At 40.7% G+C, this 19,946-nt stretch overlaps 2 protein-coding genes across 10 annotated transcripts in view; both read right to left on the bottom strand.

The window, feature by feature from the left end:
* The window catches only part of LOC135161855 (kazrin), a 40,734-nt gene extending 23,775 nt beyond the window's left edge, over positions 1-16,959 (bottom strand). For 5 of the 9 annotated variants that reach the window (XM_064119796.1, XM_064119794.1, XM_064119797.1 and 2 more), the window contains exon 1: positions 3,000-3,406. Coding sequence is in view for 1 of the 9 variants with exons in the window: in XM_064119795.1 (XP_063975865.1) it covers positions 14,098-14,155 (58 nt within the window). In the remaining 8 variants the exon portion in view is untranslated. Of the gene's footprint in view, positions 1-2,999; positions 3,408-14,097; positions 14,860-16,602 lie in introns of those variants that run through there. The other 4 variants (XM_064119801.1, XM_064119803.1, XM_064119795.1 and 1 more) reach the window with 3 other exon arrangements.
* A 669-nt stretch (positions 16,960-17,628) lies between these two features.
* Gata (Glutamyl-tRNA amidotransferase, subunit A) lies at positions 17,629-19,856 on the bottom strand. The gene is made up of 2 exons (XM_064119845.1): positions 19,251-19,856; positions 17,629-19,166 (listed from the first exon to the last, which is right to left on the bottom strand). Exons 1-2 carry the CDS (start codon positions 19,774-19,776, stop codon positions 18,139-18,141), a joined length of 1,554 nt encoding a protein of 517 aa, XP_063975915.1. The 5' UTR covers positions 19,777-19,856; the 3' UTR covers positions 17,629-18,138.
* Positions 19,857-19,946: the final 90 nt, after the last annotated feature.

Genomic DNA, 19,946 nt, shown 5'->3' with positions numbered 1-19,946 from the left:
ATAGACACCAGCTATAAAGAGCCTTATAAATGCAGACAGTCTGACCTCCTTCCATTCACCCAAAGCACCGTTGAGACCGCGTAAACACGCCGTGAAAGAGGCGGGTAAAGCTTAAAAATCCAGCCACCACCATCAACTAATATGGTCAGTCTCTCTATTGAGACCCTTGGGAACTCTCCACCGGCACGTAGGGATACAACTGTTTGTTCAGAAAGTGGAATTAATTTTCAATGTTGAACTGAGCACTTGTGCGGTTGGAGATAGTCCTAGATAGGGCGAACATTGTGTCTGGATACCCACTCATAAACGATCACTTTTCAGTGATTCTGCGGGAGGGGAGAGCATACCCAATGATGAAAGTTTCGTGATAGGTAAATCGAAACTTCGGACTGGGGATTGTGGTCTGAAGTTTTCGGGGGAGGTTGTTATCCACTTGGTGCACATGAAGGGGTACTAAGTACCAGAGAAGATGTTTACGATCTTCGAAAGTTCAGGGAGGGGTATCGTGGAGGATTAATGGGGGAGTTGGAAATTTCAATCAAATTTCAAGCGATCACATTTATTTATCAATTGATTAGACGGGTGGGTTTATTTGCTTTCTGACTCCGTAAGTATTCGGGTAATTCTTACCGTTCATTAAATATTATTTTTAAACACCGGAACTTTGATACAATCAGAGAGAGTCAGATTTGTTTGAGTGGGTGTCTTGTACGTATCCCATTTCCGGTCCTCGTTTAAAAAGCCCCGATTTGTTCCCGGCATTTTGTCCCTGGGGCTGTATACCAGGGTATAATTGCGGGAAGCGACCGACGTGATGCGATTAAATGTGATCCGATCTTGTTCGGAAACATCAAAGAAACTCCCGTGAACTCAATCACTCGATTGTAAAATATATACATAGAGTCCACTGATTAATGAACTGATAAAAATATCTTTGAAGGTTTACGCCATTTTCATCATTTTTGCGGGACGAATGACTGATTCTGATTTCATTTCGTTGGTCGAATTCAACCGGATGAATTATTTTATAAGAAAAAACTGGGATTTTATTTCCTAGTTTTTTTTTATCAGGAAACACAGGAAACGGCTCGAAATAATGATGAAGATTGGAATTCTGTTGGAATCCTGGTGTCCATTAGTTTGTGCACAGAACAGAAATTCATTTGGTCACAGTCCAGTTACAGGAACGATCAGTCGGCTGCGGGTCAGTGAAATTGGGAGTTCGATTATACGCTCCAAGGATTACTAAACGCACTATAAATATAATTCTAACCCTTCTGGTCGCCCTGATCCTTCCGAGTAAAGCGGAGCTTTATATTTGTTCCGATATTTAAAAAATGGCATGTAAATTTTTGTCACATTCATCTCTTTTTACGACTCTGTCCAATAATGCTCAATTTTTCTTTCCCATTTTTGTTTTTCAACACTCCCATTCCTCGTTCTTTCACCATTGCCATCGTAATTCCACTACGAACTAGATATGCAGAGAATTACGAACGCACAACTTCAACTATGGAGAGAATTGTACTGGTAATGCAGTGGGGTTGTACCAGTGTGATGTCAGAGTGCTGTACTGCATTCACCCTGCCGGAAAATTCTCATAAATATTTATCGGTCCATAGGGTGTGCGTCAAGTTTGCAGCACACGTTACGAGGTGGCCGTTTTTTTACCATTCAAAATTATTCATAATAAATTTCAAATTTTTTACCACACCTTCATTTTAATGAAAATTTTCAAGCCGCTGCTGATAGAAACAGGAATAGAAGGTATGGAAGATATGGAAATAGCACAGAATGAGATATGAAAAATAATTTAACTTTCCTTCCCCTTTTCCAGACCGATATTTCATTGATTTATGTTGTTTTGATGGTCAGAGTTTCTTTAGCCTGAAAATTATCGAGACCCGGATTTTCCCAGCCCCAGATAAAACAAGTAAAACTTTACGCAAGATTGAAAAAAAAAGTGAGTGGCAAAATGATAAAAACAGTAAGAAAGTGGCGCCGAAGTGAGCGCGGATCTCTCATAAATATTAATCGAGTTAGCGTATGAGTGGAGACAGAACTTGCCCGAGACACAGCTGACGTGCGCTTGCAATTTATTTTCCCTCGTGTACACCGTCCGATGTCTTCGCTCCCTCTTTAAAAAAAAAAAAAACAGAAAACTTCTCGCCTCTCTCAAAACGTGCATCACCACCATATTTTCCGTGGTAGGAACCGCTCTCATACACAACCACATTCATGTACACATTTCTCGATTATACGCTTGTCAGTCCATATAAAATGTACGATAATTATTATGCAAACGAATATATCGCAGATGAGAAGTGCGAGAAATTATCGGTTATCGTGAAACGCTGAGCGCACACACGACAGTGTATTATGTGTGCACCGATTATTCACGTCTGCCCCTTCCCCCGTTCCTTCCTTTGCTCTCATATTTACCTATGTGGGTGGATCCCCACCGTAACGCATACAGAGAGCCAGTGAAACCAGTGAAAATTCTCATGAATTATTCACAGTCAATGAATAAAAATCAAAATATCCCGCTGTCAAATTTATCTCGATATTTTTTTCACAGCGAAAAAATGATGAAAATATTATAAGAAACCCGGTTTCCAGATTTCAATTTAATTTCACGATTCAATTAATTTCAATTCGTGCCCATTCCGCAGCCCTCTCCAAATAACCCAGGGTTATTTACCTCTGATATTTCGCCTAACTATAATTAAATTTTTAATTTTCTTATTTTACGAATAAAAATACAACCGAAGAGAGTCGGAGCTCATCTAAGTCTCCGAAACTCCATTTTCTTCCAAGAACAACATAAAAAACGTCTTCAACTAGTTGGAACTTTACCGGAGGATATGCGAGATAAAAGTTTTCAAGGATTTCATGGATTCCCTGTCTTCGAGAAAGCTCATTGAAAAAAGGAGAGTTCACAGAGTGAACACGAAAAGAGATGGGTACAACAGTGTGGTAAATGAAAAACGATGACTTGCCGGCCTAAAAACTCCATTCCCATATTGTCAGGGACAAATCCCAATCGCACTCGTTGCACTTCCCTTATTTCTTTTATTTTCCCCCTCTCAATTCTCCCTTTACATTCCTTTTCTATCCTATTCTCTTCCTTTATGTTGAGCACTGCACTATTGGCACATTGTTCACCTCACTGTCCGTTTCCGGGACATTCGAAGCCGATCAAAAGAACCGATCAAAAATTCGATTTTTTTTTCTCCCAACTACTGTTGGCCACTGGTCAAGCCAATGCAAGACCGACGATTTTAGGACGTCGTCCTGGGAGAATTCATTTATATACTGTTATTAATTTTTCAAATTTTTATTTATTTATTTATTTTCCTTTTAGCAACACGCACAGAGTCCAGGAGAATGTTGGGAGGTGACTGAAGATGGCAAAAGCATCAAACCCATCAAGGAGCCCTACCGGATCCAACTGGTGGAGGTCACGCAGTGGGGGAAAACGCAATGGACATACAAAAAACCGACACGAAGAAGAGAGAAAGGAACTCGGGGTATGGGGGTGGAGGAGGGGAGAGATAGAGAGAGAGGGGAGGCTTAAAGGTGCCCAGTGGATTATTACACAGGAACTTGCTCTCTTCCTTTCCTCCTCTTTTATCTGGTTCTCCTTTTTCTGTCCACTCCCTCGAGGACTGCATGCGATGGGAGCAACGGGAGAAGAATCTCGTACGCTGCTCTCACGAGTTTGTGATCGATTTTTACCGATTGGAAACGAGATTGTTCTTAGAATGGAATCGTCGAGGTTCGCCTTGTTTTGGTTTCGCTTGACTTGGCCTGTCCGTGTTTGAGCTTTATTCTTGTTTGAGTTGTACTTGATATTAATTAATCCTGGGGAAAACGAGACTGATGGTTCATTTGGAAGGGACAAAAAACTTTTGCCGACGAGAATATCCTCCGTCGAGTCGAGGGGACGGATAATATTCCATTGAAAATGAGAAAAAAAATTACGGAAGGGCACCGGTGAAATTCAAGGAGTCGAAGAATGAACTCAAGGACGACATCCGATAAACCCGCTTGTCGTTAGTGATCAATTATGAAGTGTATAGTGACAGTGCCTGTTACCGGGCCCGGAAGGTACTCAGCTAAAGTAAAAGAAAAAATTACCAACATTTTTTCCAAACAGCCCTTGGGAAAATTCTTCGTTCAACAAATCCTCAACCCAAGAATGGAAATGTTTTAAAAATATATACTTTTAATATCCGACAGGGATTAAGGGTTTACCATAGCTCTAATAATAATTTACGGTTGTAGCTATAATGGAGGTTATCTTTGTTTACGTTTGATATCTTGAAAAACGCCGTTCTACCTACCACCATAAGGATGAATCAAATTTTTTTAATACCCATGCAAAATTTCCCCTCCCCAGCAATGCGGCGATGCACTCCTATGCGGTAATAAATTACAAATGTCTAGCGAGGAGGATTAACCCATTAAGGGGAATTCCATATCGCTACTATCCGTTGCTCTACTGTACGAATGCCGACGAGCGCGCGGTCCATTACTCTTTACGATGTATTTCACCCTAGAGATTTAATTTACCATTTCTCCGTGTTACCCCTATTTTTAAATATTTGAAACATCTGCAAGAGAACCGCCACATCGTGTAAAAATTGCTCCCCAGATTTTGTTAATTTACTCCTAAAATCAATGATCAGAAAAAAAAATCTGGCAGTGCAGCATGCACCCCATGCGCACAGTTTTAAAACCGACGCTACTGCAGGGTAAAAGCATTCGTTTCCTTGAATGAGTGGTGGAGTGGGCGTTTTGAAATTGAGACGATGTTTTTCCCTCTCGTTTCCTATCAACACAGGCCCCAACCGCAGAAGCCTCATGGTCCATGGTGCGGTGTCCTGAGGCCTTTATGGCAGATGCCAGAGCTCATGGCTACAAAAATCCGCAGCTGTCGTTCTTCAAGGAAACCTTAGAAGCGACGATAGAGTACAGTTGACCCATAGTATCCCTTCTGGGCCACATATTAATACGAGTGTAGCCGCTAGTCCCGTTTTTTTCCTCTCTCTTTCACTTTCACTCTTCATCATCTTTATGTATGAACCGTCCATATTTTGGTCTTAAAACAATTAAGTAGCACGTGCCAGACGATCATAATTGCATGCCTAGACAAACCCCGGGTGATGTGGAATGGAAATTAAAAATGGGAGTGGGCAGAACGGACGGGAACAATTCAAGTATTTTCAGAATTGATTGCAAGATAAATTCATGGATTAAAATTGTGTTAGAGAATAGATATTGCAGTTCCTCTTCCAGGAAATGGAACGATCGCATTCTCCTAAATTTTCACACCACATAATGAATTGCCCTTTACCTTTATCGATTGCGAATCGCTGCCATGTTTTCACGAGTAAAAATGTAGAACGTGGAATGATAAAATTGTATAAAATATGGCTACTCCTTAGGGCAAGTTTTGGCATTCGTATTTCATTTATAAAAAAAAAATATCGACATTCAAAAAGGTTGGGAGTGCTACCAGGTGAGCCTGAATTCACAGTGTACCACCTGCTGCACGAGGCGATATAGAAGCCCAGCCAGTGGGATTATTTCTGTGGAGGGCACATGGACACAAAGCGTATGTTCTTTGTCGATGAAACTCCGTCTGTTACCTTTTGAACCTTGCCTCAAAATTATATTTCGGTGTCTTCGATTTCCCTTCCATTCAGATGCAAGAATGATTTTCCAAATTGCCACATACATTTTAATTAGATAATAGACCCCTTGCCAGTATTTAATTATTAACAATGACCTAGATTTTTTCACGAGGGGGAATAAAATATGAAGAATCCATTTTTGATGGATCAGGTATTCAGCAAATAAATATTAAGAATGAATTGACACGATAAAATGTTGAAAGCATCCTCTCAGAACATGCGTTTGTTATGGCCCATTCCCCAAGGGATGAGCATCAACGTGACTCGAATCCCATCCATGTTTTCTCACTCTCGGTATTATCACAAGGGTGAATATCCAAGTTCTAGTCGCAATAGTGGAATGAGAAGTACGACGACATTATAGCCTACCGTAATCACAAAGAATACGTGTAGGGCGGGAAAATACGATACTGGTAATGTTCGGATTTCTTGGTACTAAAGAAAATTGTCAGAGAGGGAAAGGGGGGAATTTACAATGTTTCATTATCGATGAGGGATAACCCCCTCTTGTCCCCCGCATCACGGCAAAAAGTCATTAAACAATACATTATTATCATCGAATTAAAGAGTAATGTCAAAGCCAATTTAATTCGTCTCATTTCTATTCTCCACAAATATTTGAGCCAATAACGACGACAATGAGAACTAGAATTCGGGTTCATTGACCTTAACACGGAGACCTATGAAAAGACGTGATTAAAAAAAGTAGGAGAGAGACAAAACTACATGGTGTAGCGGAGGGGGGAGAGGGAAGATATGGAAAAACCGAGGGAGAAACCGGCTACACAGGGGGCGAAGGGCAAAAGGGGAGTGAGGTGGGGGAGTGGAGAGGGTGACTAACGGTACAAGCCCGGCGAGCGGTTGAGTACACAGAGCGAATACGAAACGCATTTTAGTGTACACGGATATAAGTTAGCTAAGGGGTGAGGGGGGAAAAAGGAAGAGAGAAATGGTTTTCCGAGCACAGCCCACACCAGGGCCTGGACAGTGAATGAGACTCGCGACGAAGGGCACGTGGCAACGGGTAATACCTACCTTTTTCATTTCTCCAGCGACCCCCTATCCGGTTTTTACGAGCCCTCGGCCCTATACGACCCCATAATACTTGTTTCAAAGTACTATTTTCTAGTTACAGTGCATCATTACGATGTTAGAAAATTACTCCTGATATTTCAACTAAAAAATCTTGAATTTTTTCACAATCACTCGTTCACACCAAATATAATATCACTAGTTTATGGGCACGGGGACATGGAAGTATTATTCCTTTGTTTCCGGGATTTGAAAGGGCGCTGGAATCTATGGGGGATGTAATATCTGCACTAATTCATTGGGGGGAAGAGCCAGCCATGACGCAGCGCTGAGAAATCCGATTCCACCCAACGGGAATATTCGTTCTGTTTTCACTAGATGAAAAGCAACACCCTTCAGGGTTCTGCGACAATAACCCTCAACCCTCAATGATTGAAAAACAAGAATAACAATTTTTTTTATTTGAAAATCCGTCGAAGTCAGGTAACAGCTAATGCCCGGACATTTTGAACACTTGAAAACTCGGTATTCCCACATATTGATTTATTATTACGCATGAGTCCTCGATTGGGTTCTACACTCCATACAAATTCATTCTCTCTGTGTCGTCTCTCGCTCGTATTCAGTGTACGGACTCGAGGCTTTTCGAAAAACGCATTAGACAGGGAGAAGCGTAACAATGGGACAAAAAGTCGCCCTGGGGTGTCGCATGTAAGTTTTTTTCATTCTTTTTTTAAGTTCACTACTTGTCCGTGGGTGTTCTTTTATTTCTGTATTTTTTGGTCCAGTTCTGTTCCCCAGTGGAAGCACTGCGATCGTTCAAACTTAAAATTCTGGAAAAATTAGGGAATACAGAGGAAAAATTATTCCAAAGAATAAATTTATATAAAATTAAAACTGCAAACGTCATAGGTCGGACCGCCTCTCACATAGAATAAGGAAGAGGAAATCACGATAACGCCATGGAGTAATTCGCGTGAAATAAATATCAGAAAAAGGAAAAGAGTATATGAGAATTGAAAAGAGGAGGAAAAAATCCCAAGCGAATGTAATAAATAATGAGCGTATTGGCTTCGTTGGCAGGCCGTAAAAATAAACATGGTAAAAACCAAACATATATATATATATATGTATCCCGGTCTATATATATATAGAGCCCGGTAAATGTGGCTCTAGATTGAATTGAAAAACATGTATAGACATTCTATACCCTGTTGAGCAGCGGAAAAAACAACGATTGTCTCACTGTACACATTCACACATTCACTCATTAACCCATACTCCGCTTCTACTTCTGCAGATCGTGCCAGTTTAATAGAGAAAAAAAAACTCCGTTAAATATGTCACCCATTTTCATTTCTAATATTCACCCCTTGGATGTTTCTATTAATTCTGATGTCAGTCTTGTCGAATGAAGAGATATTAAACAATGAAATTCCTCCTCGAGGTACCATATTCATTCTAAATTACAAGTTTCCCGGCGACCAGTTAGCGGATGGCTTTCACGTTAATCGCTGGGTTTCAATATTTTGACACCCTTTCTGAACAACCTCTCACTTCATAACTAGTTAGTTGGTGGTTTCGGTTTCCTACTGAATGGTAAAGGGTATGTATTAAAGTCTTGCATAGGGTTACGCATCATGTTGCTTCTACAACGCTTCAGGGAATTACCGGAATATGCATCCAAGCGGTGAAGACCCAAGTTGCCAATCATATTTACGAAACTTGTATTACCATATTCCGGAGTCGAATTTACAAACTCGAAGTGGGAAATTTAATATTTCAAGCATTCAAGAGTGGAACGCTGTCCTCATTTGCGGCAATTAATTACTGGGATAAAATAAACATAAATTATTCAAGTCAATCAACAATCATGGTCCCCGACCATCCGACGGTACTAAAAAATTTTACCCCTAAAACTCTAATGTAATGAAACGTTGATTTATTCAAATGTAAAAGTGCAACCCGTATAAAAACTGCTGATGATGTATTCAATCCACCCCCATACGAAAAAAAAAAAATCCTGTGCTCTCATTTGCCTTAAACATACGACGTCCTTTTAACCCGTTACCAAAATCCATCAGAGAGCCCCACAGATCTGAATCCAGAATGAATCCGTTTTGGCTGAGGGTTAAACTGAAGATCCCTGTCCTCCCCCCTACCCCCTAACTCATTCCACCCCCGACGTTTTTCTCTTTCATTTTTATCCTTTTTTCGTTCACCCAGCGCTCTTCATTCCAACTTGCCAACCGCACCATCCAACCTCAACTCTTATTCAGCAACATATTCCCTCCTCTTTCAGCAGTAAATGTTCAAGCGTTCACGTGCAACAAATTTTCCATAACTACGTGTCACGCAGTGGGAATCTGTCCCATTCCCCGAAACTCCTTGAGAACATCTCATTACCAACTTGATTACAGCCCCCGAAATTGTACCAAATTTTCTGTAATTACAATCGTTAAATATGTCTCTTGGAATTCCCCCGATAAACTCAGAATGATTTATCAAACGTTCCACTGGATGTTTAAAAATAAATTGCAACAAAAAAGTATAGGATTCCGGTGGCGGAATGACTGAGGGTTGTTTGCTTCCCGATAACGATACAATTATCACGAAAATTCCCGCAAAATAGTTAATATGATTGACCCCTCCAATCTTCACCGCCCGACTGCGGATTTTTGGCAAATTTGAAATCCTTTGTCACCAGGGATGTTTCTCTCTCACTCGATTCATCGCGTCTTAATCTATCTGGTTTCGAGGCACGTACTCGTTCAAATATACACACATTTGCGTCCCCCAAGAGTGAGAAAGAGCATTTAACGAACGGATAGAAGGCTCGGTGTTGGTATCCATGAATTGCGTCTACGTGAAGTTTGTTGAGAGAGGGAGAGCAATGGGAACGGGGGGTGAAAGTAAGTATGGAGGGAGGTGGGTTGAAATGGAACGGCATATATAGCATGCGGGGGTGCAGTGGAAGTGAGGGAAACAAGGTTGGGGGGGGGGGGGAGGGGTAGCTCTCTCCTCCTCGCACAAGTTTGGTTTTGCGAGGTTGGGGTTTTGGGCCGAGCCATCCCCGCAGGGGCGTAACTACGCGCGGCAGAGGGTGGAAACACGGATCAATACTTGGGTTGTGCTGAAGGGAGAACAGTGAGAGGCAGAGACGAGAGTAAAACTGTGAAAGAGAGAAAATATACGGAGGTCTCTCTGAGTGAGAGCCTACATTCGATCCTTTCTCTCTCGTCGAGAAGATGATCAAGAGAATTGCAATAACCTGTGGACGTCGTCATATTAGTTAAAAGCCTTAGGGGGTGGTGGGGGGGGGGGAGGACGTGGGGCTCGTGGAGAGCAAATGAGGATTTGTAAGTTTGTTGCTGGTACCTGTGGCTTATGGACGAGGTAAAATCAAGTGAACTCGGGGGAGGGGGTGGAAATAGGAATTACGATTGCCCATGGATAATGATTTACCCGGAGCGATAGGGGATCGTCTCATTGAATGTGATCATGGACGGGAGGGGTTCTTTCTCGACGTCTATCTGTATTTTTTTTTCGTTGGTATACGGAGCGGGACGGCCTGTGGCGAGCTCGGAATTTGCTCAGTAGGCGACTTTGGAGACATGAGCGAGGATCAAAGGAAATGCCTCGGTCACCCAACGCTGTGGTGAATCACTGGTGACAATTTTAATGACTGATTCAAGTCACCAGGTACATCTCAGCCGGTCGCACTGATTGAGCTGTGGCTTTGACGATTCAGGAAGTAATAGAGCGATTCGATTGATTCCTGGGGGAAATTGGGCTGATGATGACGATGCGGCAAGTATTAGTGACCATATTCTTTCCCGTAAGGCTTAATTCTGCGGAAACATTGGAACTTCAAGTTGTAAAATTTCAGTTTCATTTCCACGGAAAATTCGACGAATAACGAATAATAATTCATATCTTTACCTCTGAATTTTTGCGATAGAGAAGATAAAATGAAGTCGTTGGGAAATAATTTATTGTAACTAAGTGACTTTAAAGTACTATTCGCGGGATTATGTGGCGGAGTTTTCTAGAGATTAAAATAAATAGCACCGAGTTTTCCTTCTTCCGTGGTTTTATAAGGTTCTTTGCCATGTAAGGGGCTGTACTCAGTGAACTAGGTCACTTCCCGCTTAGTGTCTTTTCGCTCAGTGTGGCCACATGAAGCTTTTCATTTATACGAACCTCTGAAACACGTGTGGGGTTGGATGAAGGGGTCAACGATGGATTTTCCCCGTTGAATAACGTGTTTCTCAATTTTTAATTGCCGACTACAGTCAGTGACCTTTGATAATTGAAGTCTTTTTAAAGAAATGTCGTCGTCGCGATGAAAAAATATCAATTTCGTCAGCCATGAACACATGTGAAAATGACCGTAATTTGAGTCTGAAAGCCAGAGATCTCCGACGATGTATGTCATCGGGCTAAATGACTTTAGAGGATCAATCACGATAATAGGAATACGTAGAGGGAATATGGGGACAGGCAAATAATACAGATCAATTTCTCCCCGATAACTACGGTAATACGCATCGCATCGTTATCCCATTTTGCCTGATGGCTTGATATACCCGTCGAAGTACCACGATTGTCACTGTATATTCTCCCTTGAAGCCACAACATTCAACGGAATACACGCATGTGTACTCAGTCATCGCACGACTCCATCAAACTACCTGACATTTCACTGGATCTGTTGTAATTTGTTCAGTCAGACAAAATTAAAAATTAAAATAAATAAATAAATAAATAAATTTGACTATTATTTAGGTAAAAATTGGGTCCCCAGGTATTCCAGTTGCAACAATAAGAAAAAAAATATTTTTCACTTCATCTAATGGAGTACATATTACTCGCTATAAAAAAACAGTCCAGTAGTATAGCACACGTTATAGTATGCCATGATACACCTTCGTAATCTATAAAGTGCGTGAAAAGCTCAGATGGCCAGCAGTAGAAAAGGCGTTTGAGCACAGGCACCTAGTACTGGATACCTGGCCTTTAACCCCGATCTCTTCAACCTCGAAATTGCCAATAAAACGCTGGAGATATATCGACAAAACGTCTGGAAGTTCGTGCGTGCGCCCACTGAGTTTAGTTCCTCGTTTAAACTTTCATTTACGATAGGTTAGAAGGAAACAGGTGGGAAAGGGCAGATTTTTTTTACTTCTCGTTCATTTTATTTTCAATGTTATCCCAAGTGCACTTGCACAATGGCTCCATAATCAGGGATAAAATAAACGAGACGTAGACTATTCACACGTAATGCTCATGTTATTTAAAAGAAGTATGAACATATGATAACGAATAAATCAGTCTTCATGGAATTTGAAAATTCGTAGGGCGCACATTGTCAAACTGTCCACGCACAACAAAACGAGAAAGCCCTGGTGATATACAACCCAGTGCGCTTGAATTCCGAGGTCGTCCTTCCATCACCCCAGTTACTCGCGTTTCGATACACGTCATTAATTATATTTTCCCAGTGTATTGGTCAGGAACGAATATTTTTCGTTGTCGACTGATACGATTCACTGGCGTTTATTTTCCATTTCAGGTTTTGCCCGGTTCATACTCGCGATGAGGGAATATATTGGAATTTAAATAACATGATGTTGGATGAAAATATAAACGAGAGAGATGTAACTAGAAAATTATGGAATGAAGTTGATCGGAAAAAAAAATTTACTTTTCCAATCGTTCAGATGAAATTTGATTGTTGTAATGGCAAAGGGAGAGGAATAAATCCAGCCATCGCTGCTGGTTAATTGGATCGAGTGGATGTACGCAGAGTATAGCTGTGGATGAGAGGTTGTGGTGGAAAAAAATCACCCCACATTTACCCTGCAGCAGCATAAAATTCAATGGCAGAACTTCAAAAAAAAAGTTCCTGGACTCACGGGGGAGACCGTTTTGTTTTTATTCCATGGAAATGTACAGAGAATATTATCGCTATCCAATATGAATGTGGTACCGGCTACGGAAGGGAAGAAATTAGACGGAGATAAATTAAAAAAAAAAATTCTGGTGCCAACAGGGGGAAAAAAGGTTCCCCCAATGGAACAGAGAATTTAAAAATTCCAAAACATCTCATACGGTAACAAACTCCCCTCATTTTTGGAACGAAATATTTATAAAAATAAGAAAATGAATGTAAAACCCGAGAAAATAATTTTTCTAATTTGAAAAAGAGGAAATGCCAAGTCCTTCTGTATAATCAACTTGTACGTATTGTTATCAGTGCTTTTGATCCTTCTGGACTTCTCCCTATTCTGTTATGGATAACCATGGAAATGCAAATTCACAGCCAGTGGTAAGGATATTTTCACAGATACTGAGCAGGTGCTTGATTCAAACAGCAAGTGAATTGTGGTGTCTGAAAGGTTAGGCAGTGAATTTGGAAGGATCCTGGGGGGTTGATTGGAATGGAATCCCCTAGACGTTTCAATGGCCCTTGATTGCTCTACGTCGGGTCAATTACTCACCCATCCAACGACATACCACAGTCGATGATGACACCTGTGATTTCAAACTGCGATAATAGTATCGGGAAATTCAGCTGATTTCCTCTCAATATTTCTTGTTTGTGTCATTCATTGTGACTGATTTATTTTCGGATAGCGAAAATAAATTAAAAAATACTTCATCAGTCTTATAAATAATGTTTCGAAATTAAATAAGTCCCAGGTCGATTTCAAAGATCGTGGAAAGATAATTTCCATTATTATCTCTTGTCACATGAATAATCAATGACAATAATAGAATTATGATTTTTTAATTAAATTTCATCGATCGACCGTTTGGAAAACTCATGCGCATCGTCACCCAGAGTTATAAATAAATTCCTCGTGCGATTGTTCTAAATGGAGGCGAAAATCGATTAGAACCAGTGAAATAGGAACAATGAATTTTTTATTTCGTTTTCGGGGCATTACTCAATATTTATATACACCCGGAAAATACCCCTGGTTCTGAAGTGACAAAGTACCTATTGAAATGATCTTTCTATCATTAAATATCGAAATAATGAATATATTCTGTTCTTCTCACTGGCTGAATCCCCGGAGATTGACATTTTCTCTCATCACGTAACAAGAGACACGCTTACTGTATCCATTCCCGTTATCTCATTAATGAAGCCCCAATCACAATCATGATAGCATTACCTGACTCTGAGAGCTAGAGCCATCAGTCTGCGTCCAAAATGTCGTGTAATTGCATATGATTAATGAGGGGAAGCAAAGTTCCAGTCATGCAAAACTTATGACGGCCAACGTAATCGCAATTTTCATTGATTTTCCGTCAAATATTTGTCGTTGATACTGATGTAACGCATTTGTTAACTCACCAAACGACAATGCATTAACGTAGACGGTCCACAGTAGCCATCTTGCCCACAGGATCATATTATGCACCAAATAAAAATGTAACAAATCACTAACACCGAAAATATCCAATTAAACAAAACTTAACAGAATTCCTTTCACGTATTTTCTGTACAATTCAAAGGAGCTCCTTCAGCTCTAATTTCTGAGATTCCTTCCCGTCCGCCATTACCCTTTCCGTTCATCACAAAAGCAAATGAAAAAATATTGAGAGTTTGGGAACCCACGGGATCACACAGAAAATATGTGAATCTTTTATCGAATTAATCACATCGCAGTTCTTCATACATCACTCCTATTGCCGGTGATGTTAACATCTTATAAGGAAATAACAAATAAACTTCTTCACTACCGAACTGAAATGAAACGAACGAACTGGCGTCAAGTAACAAACTGGGGTGGCCCACATTATCGTGTTCGCATCCTATCCCCCCCCTCTCCGGGAACGATGAAAACTAGTGACGCCAGTCACAATTACGCGGGAGCCCGGATGTTGGCTTGTATTTGGTGCTCCATTACGATACACGGACACTCAACCACTTCTCGTTCCCATATCTAACCTTGACGTCATCCAATGTCAACCAGCATAACTCCTTCAGAGTCGTAAAATAAAAAGAAGAGGAAAGATACTTCCGGGAGCAATGGGATTTTTTTTATCTTCCACTTCCGTTTATCAATCAAATTTAAATCTTCATTTTCAAAAGAAATGGGACTAGAGGAAATGATTGCCAGAGGAAATTAAAAAAAGTACTTAATAAATAAGCTCGGAATAGACTACAATATATCAAATCAACTGAGTGTTCTAACAAACTTTTAAAATTGTTGCACAAAATCCATTAAAATAGCGTTCTCTAAAAATAATAATAATTTCTATCTGAACTCAATAGACTGTTAATTGGCTGATAGAATATTAATTTGGAGTGAATCAAGTGATCGCTCAATATAATTAAAATTCTTTGTCTTGGAATAAGCAAAAATTTTCCACTGAAAATGTACACCCACTAAAAAAATTGCGAATTCTGTTTTTCAAGGTTGCATAGATGTTCTCTTACTTTCTCGGCATATTATCATAATGCCCGAGAACCCTTGAATATTCCAAATACGGCAGTACTTATTTTTCAAATAAAAACCAAGTTTGATCAGTTTTTTTTCCAAGTTCACAGAGTACCCAATAAAAAAAAATGTTGATTCGAGGTAGCAAGCCGTGAAGGCCTTGCATCGATCGTATTTTCTTGGGATGGTGGAGGGATGAAAACGAGGCACCGCTGGGAATTACGCAATCGGCTTGGTGAGATTATAATGCTATTCGGCAAGTACAGACGGGTCCTGGTAAATCCTCACTCTGCTGTGTAACTGTGGAGGGACCCTCATGCTACTTTTCCCTTTTTCCGAAGAATAACGGGCTTGATAACATCACTGGGAAACGTAATTTAATGCATCCCTTTGAGCCCCGCTGCATCAACACCCTCTTCATATGACTCTCCTACATGGCCTTTGTACTATTTGTTTAAGTCGACCTCTTAAGTGCGTTCTTTTGTTTAAAAAAAGCCAGAATTCTGCTAGAGAAACTCTCACTATTTTTATTTGACAGAAAAATTTGTAGGAAAATCATAATTTATCGAATCATCGTGAACTCCAATTTTCCATGTAAAAAAATTCAGAGATCTCCTTTGTTACTCAATTGAACTACACAAATGTCTTCTATGATCCAAATCATAGGGTCTTCCGCTCGTCGAGTCTCAATGTAACTGTACAAATACGATTTTATCAACGACCCCCCACTGCGAGCTCCGGACAATCTCTATCATTACCCCACCGCTGAATGTAAAGCCAACATTGCAACCGTCAGCTGAATCTCATCCCTTAAAATATTCATGTCAATATAGTTCAAGGGCAACGATCTTCAGTGTTCCATGAAAAATCTCAGGTATTACACTCGATGTTATTCTGAGCGCAATATTGTTGACAAATGTCTGCAAAAAGGGGTGTGAAATTGATCTATTCGTTTTTGCTGTATCCCCATTTGGTGTCCAAAGCACACGAGATTTCTTTAGTGTGAAGTAATTAAAGCAATTCCCGGTTGGGATTTCGGGCGGGCACGGAAACAATGAGAACAATAGCAAGATTGATGATGACACTGTTCAACCGCATTGAGTAAGTGGGTGTTAAATCAGATGTGGTATCGTTTAAGTGACGAAAAAAGGCTGGTTACAATTTATTACCAAAGAACTGCTAGATGAGAAAGAAACCTCAAAATTTAACTGAAAACTACCCTAACGACGAAGCAACAATTCTTATTCTGAAATGTTTTTCATAATGGAGCCTTGAAAAGGGATTTTTTTCCGTATCTTCGTAAATTAATTAATCAATTCGACGATTGAAATTAATTACACGGGCCATTCTCGAATCTCTGCTATCGTCCTCCATAACGGCGAGAACTCTCCACTGATAATAATGATACTACGCACCTTGAGATCCTTATGGAAGCTGTGGCTTTGAAAAATATCTGCAGTCTTCCGAGCCGAAGTGATGAGTATCAACGTACAGTCAGCTGTATGTTTACTCCCCCACTTGAACCAAATTCACGCACGAAATTATTCAAGAGGCCGGAGCGATAATTTCTCCTCGTACGATGAAAATTGTCCGATGATGAAATGCACATAAACGACACGCAAGTGCTATTCTTACCGAGGAAAAAAAATGGAAACACCAGGCGGTCACAGTAAACCACAGACACTGTCACAGTGCTACAAAAAGCTACAGAATGTTTACCTGCGGTGTTCCTTCAGACAAAATACAAGGGGCGAAGACCATCGGCCTTGACGTCGACCCGATGACTGATCCAAGTGGAGAGAGAACTGTACGACACAGCCCCCGGGGGCTGGGTCCAACGCATGCGCTTAAACCGCCGCCTGCCCAACCCTATTTTCCATTGCTCTGCATCATTCATGAAACGCGTTCATGCCAACGCGTATTTTCACAATCGAACGCTGAAATGTTTCTATTTCATCTCAATTGTTACCTTTTGTGTAGCGGCATGCTTTGGGCTTCTGAAGCCCCAGGCAATGACGGGCGCGTTAACAGTGGTACCTAAGACATTGTTTCATTGCGTTTCGTGAATACATAACGAAGGGGGATCAACTTGTACCCAAGATTTTTAAATCTAACGCATTCCATGTCTCCTGCAGAAGGGGATTTTTTTGGGAGATAGGGAAGTCTAAAAAATGATGAATAATGGGGTGGATGGCAAAGCTTAACAGAGAGCGAAGGCTGTAAGTAGTTAGTCGACAGTGTGATCAGACATCACCAATCCAGAGTTGATGAGGGAGAGGGTGAAAACTAGATGAAAGTTATGGCCGACTTTTGACAGCAAGTGTGAAATTCATTGGAATGGAATAATAGTCTAAAAGAATTTACATAATTTGAAAATATTTACTATGCAGAGTCCAGTTGAAAATGTATTCACTCTATAAATGGTGTAACGTTACTTAATTTTTTGAACTTTAATTGCCATTATTCATCAAAACGCTATCATCCAGCTATCACACTCTGCAAATAATTAATCAGAGTGAGTGCGCCATTTGCCACAGGGAATGAATATATTCCATACAATTCGTACAACTACGATGAAAAGTTAATAAACGCATTTTCATCAGCGCAACCACAATGATTAACGCAAATAATTCATGATTGCTATTTGACGGATTCCACCCATTATTTATTCAGTCCGGAGTTAGGGAAAGCTTAGTTCTATGTTTCTCGACTGAAACTCGAATCTACTTTCGCATCAATCTCCCTTTGTCGAATAAATCAATGAGGCCTCTCAGCTCTAACAAAAACATTTATTTACAAACCAATCAGTGAATGAGCAATCAAACAAGATCAGTTGAAAATAAATGCACCAATTACTGTGTTGATCTTCGAATAGCGCCATTTCGAATTTACATTTTCACTTAATTTCCCCCTCTCCCTCCCTTCACTCCACAAATAGGCAAAGAACACGACTATTCCAATAACTCCGAATTAGCCAGCTGTAGCGTCGGGAATTGGACAGCATCCTCAATCCACTTGGCAACCCTGAATAACCTCTCATCATTCAGAAAAGAAGTCATGAGCTGCAGAGAAAGCGGAAGACCTCTAGAGGATATAGTGATGGGTAAATTAAGTGCTGGAATTCCCGCCATGTTCGCTGGTTGCGTACAGAAGTCTTGAATGGAGCATTGGGTTTGATTGTCTTGACCCGTAAACTCCTTAAAACTGGGGGCATCACTCAAAGTCGTGGGAGTCAACAAAACATCGACGTTCTCCTCCCAAACTCTGTCAAAATCCTCAGAGATTAATCGACGGAGTTTCATGGCTTTGACGAAATAGTCGTCATAATTTTCAGAGAGTAAGAAGTAATTCCCCGTGAGGATTCGGCTCCTGACGACGTCATTAAAGCCCATGCTTCGCGCTTTGGCGTACAATTGTTCAGTGGATGATATCTCATTAGGTCTAAGACCGTATTCTAACCCATCGTACCTTGCCATGTTGCTGGCAACCTCGCACTGATTTAAGACTGAATAACAGACGATTGAATACTCTGTGTGGGGAAGAGACACTGGAACAACAGTGGCTCCTGCTTCCTCTAATAAATAACTCACTTTTTTCCAGCAGGTCGACATTTCTTCCTCAAGCTCTGGAGGGGAGTACTCAATGGGAATACCGATTCGCAGGCCTTGGAGATTGGGAGGGGTCAGATTTATGGGGGTAAAGGGTTGATCAATAGTTGTTGAGTCCTTCTCATCAGGACCTGCAATGCAGTTGAGTATTTCAACGCAGTCTTCAACTTTTCTTGTGAGAATCCCAGGGACATCCATGGAGTTCACCAGGGGGATGAGGCCATGACGGGATACTAAGCCATAACTAGGCTTGAAGCCTGTCAAGCCACAGTAGGAGGCTGGATTGCGAGTGGAGCCACCCGTGTCTGAACCCAGGGCGGCAAAACATGTACCTGTGGCCACTGCTATGGCTGAACCTCCACTACTCCCTCCTAGAATTACATAGGATCCTATTAGCTTCCAAAATGTTTCTGCACCAAAATTATAAAGAATGTAATTTGAATAATAAAAATTACCTGCAATATACCAATCGTCCTTCCCACAATTTTGCTTAATGTCTGAACTCGCTAGGCTATTGGACGTGTAATATTTCATGATTTCTGAGCCCCACACATTGCGCGTAAAGCCAAAATGGGAGTCAACTGTTCCTGCACCCATTGCAAACTGATCGAGATTTGTCTTCCCCATAAGTACAGCTCCATTGGACTTCAACCGTTCATAAACTGTGGCTGAGTATCCTGGGACGAAATTGGCTAGCATTAGAGAGGCACAAGTCGTGGGTTCACCCTCAACACAGAAATTGTCCTTTATTGCTATGGGAATTCCATCGAGATTTCCCAATAGTTTATCTTCATACTGTCGAGTGTCTGACGCTTGTGATTGTTGTTTTCCAATGCATTCTGTAGTGTGAATGTATGCGTTGAGAGGTTTCGTTGAAGTGATTAACTTGCAGGATGATTTGTGAAGTTCCGATGGCTTTAATTCTTTCGATTTAATTTTTGTTGACACTTTTTTAATTGATGAACTCAATATTTTATTCATCTTGACGAGGATAAACACTAAGTTAACCTCAAAAACTTATGAAAAACACCGGTATCAGACTGCCATTGCCATGGCTCATCAATTTTGGCCCCCTTTCGGACAGTAGTTATGAGTAGGAGACTAGTAGTCGATACTACAGGAATCCGATAAAGCCGACCGACAAATAAGGA

This window comes from Diachasmimorpha longicaudata, chromosome 4 (genome assembly GCF_034640455.1).
Source record: "Diachasmimorpha longicaudata isolate KC_UGA_2023 chromosome 4, iyDiaLong2, whole genome shotgun sequence".
Lineage (NCBI taxonomy): Eukaryota > Metazoa > Arthropoda > Insecta > Hymenoptera > Braconidae > Diachasmimorpha > Diachasmimorpha longicaudata.
This window is presented reverse-complemented; position numbering and strand designations above follow the sequence as displayed.

Coding starts and splice junctions, on each gene's coding strand:
- Gata (XM_064119845.1), bottom strand. CDS start 19,776: ATGAATAAAATATTGAGTTCATCAATTAAAAAAGTGTCAACAAAAATT. Junction 19,167..19,250: donor GGACGATTGGTATATTGCAG/GTAATTTTTATT, acceptor ATGTAATTCTAG/GAGGGAGTAGTGGAGGTTCA.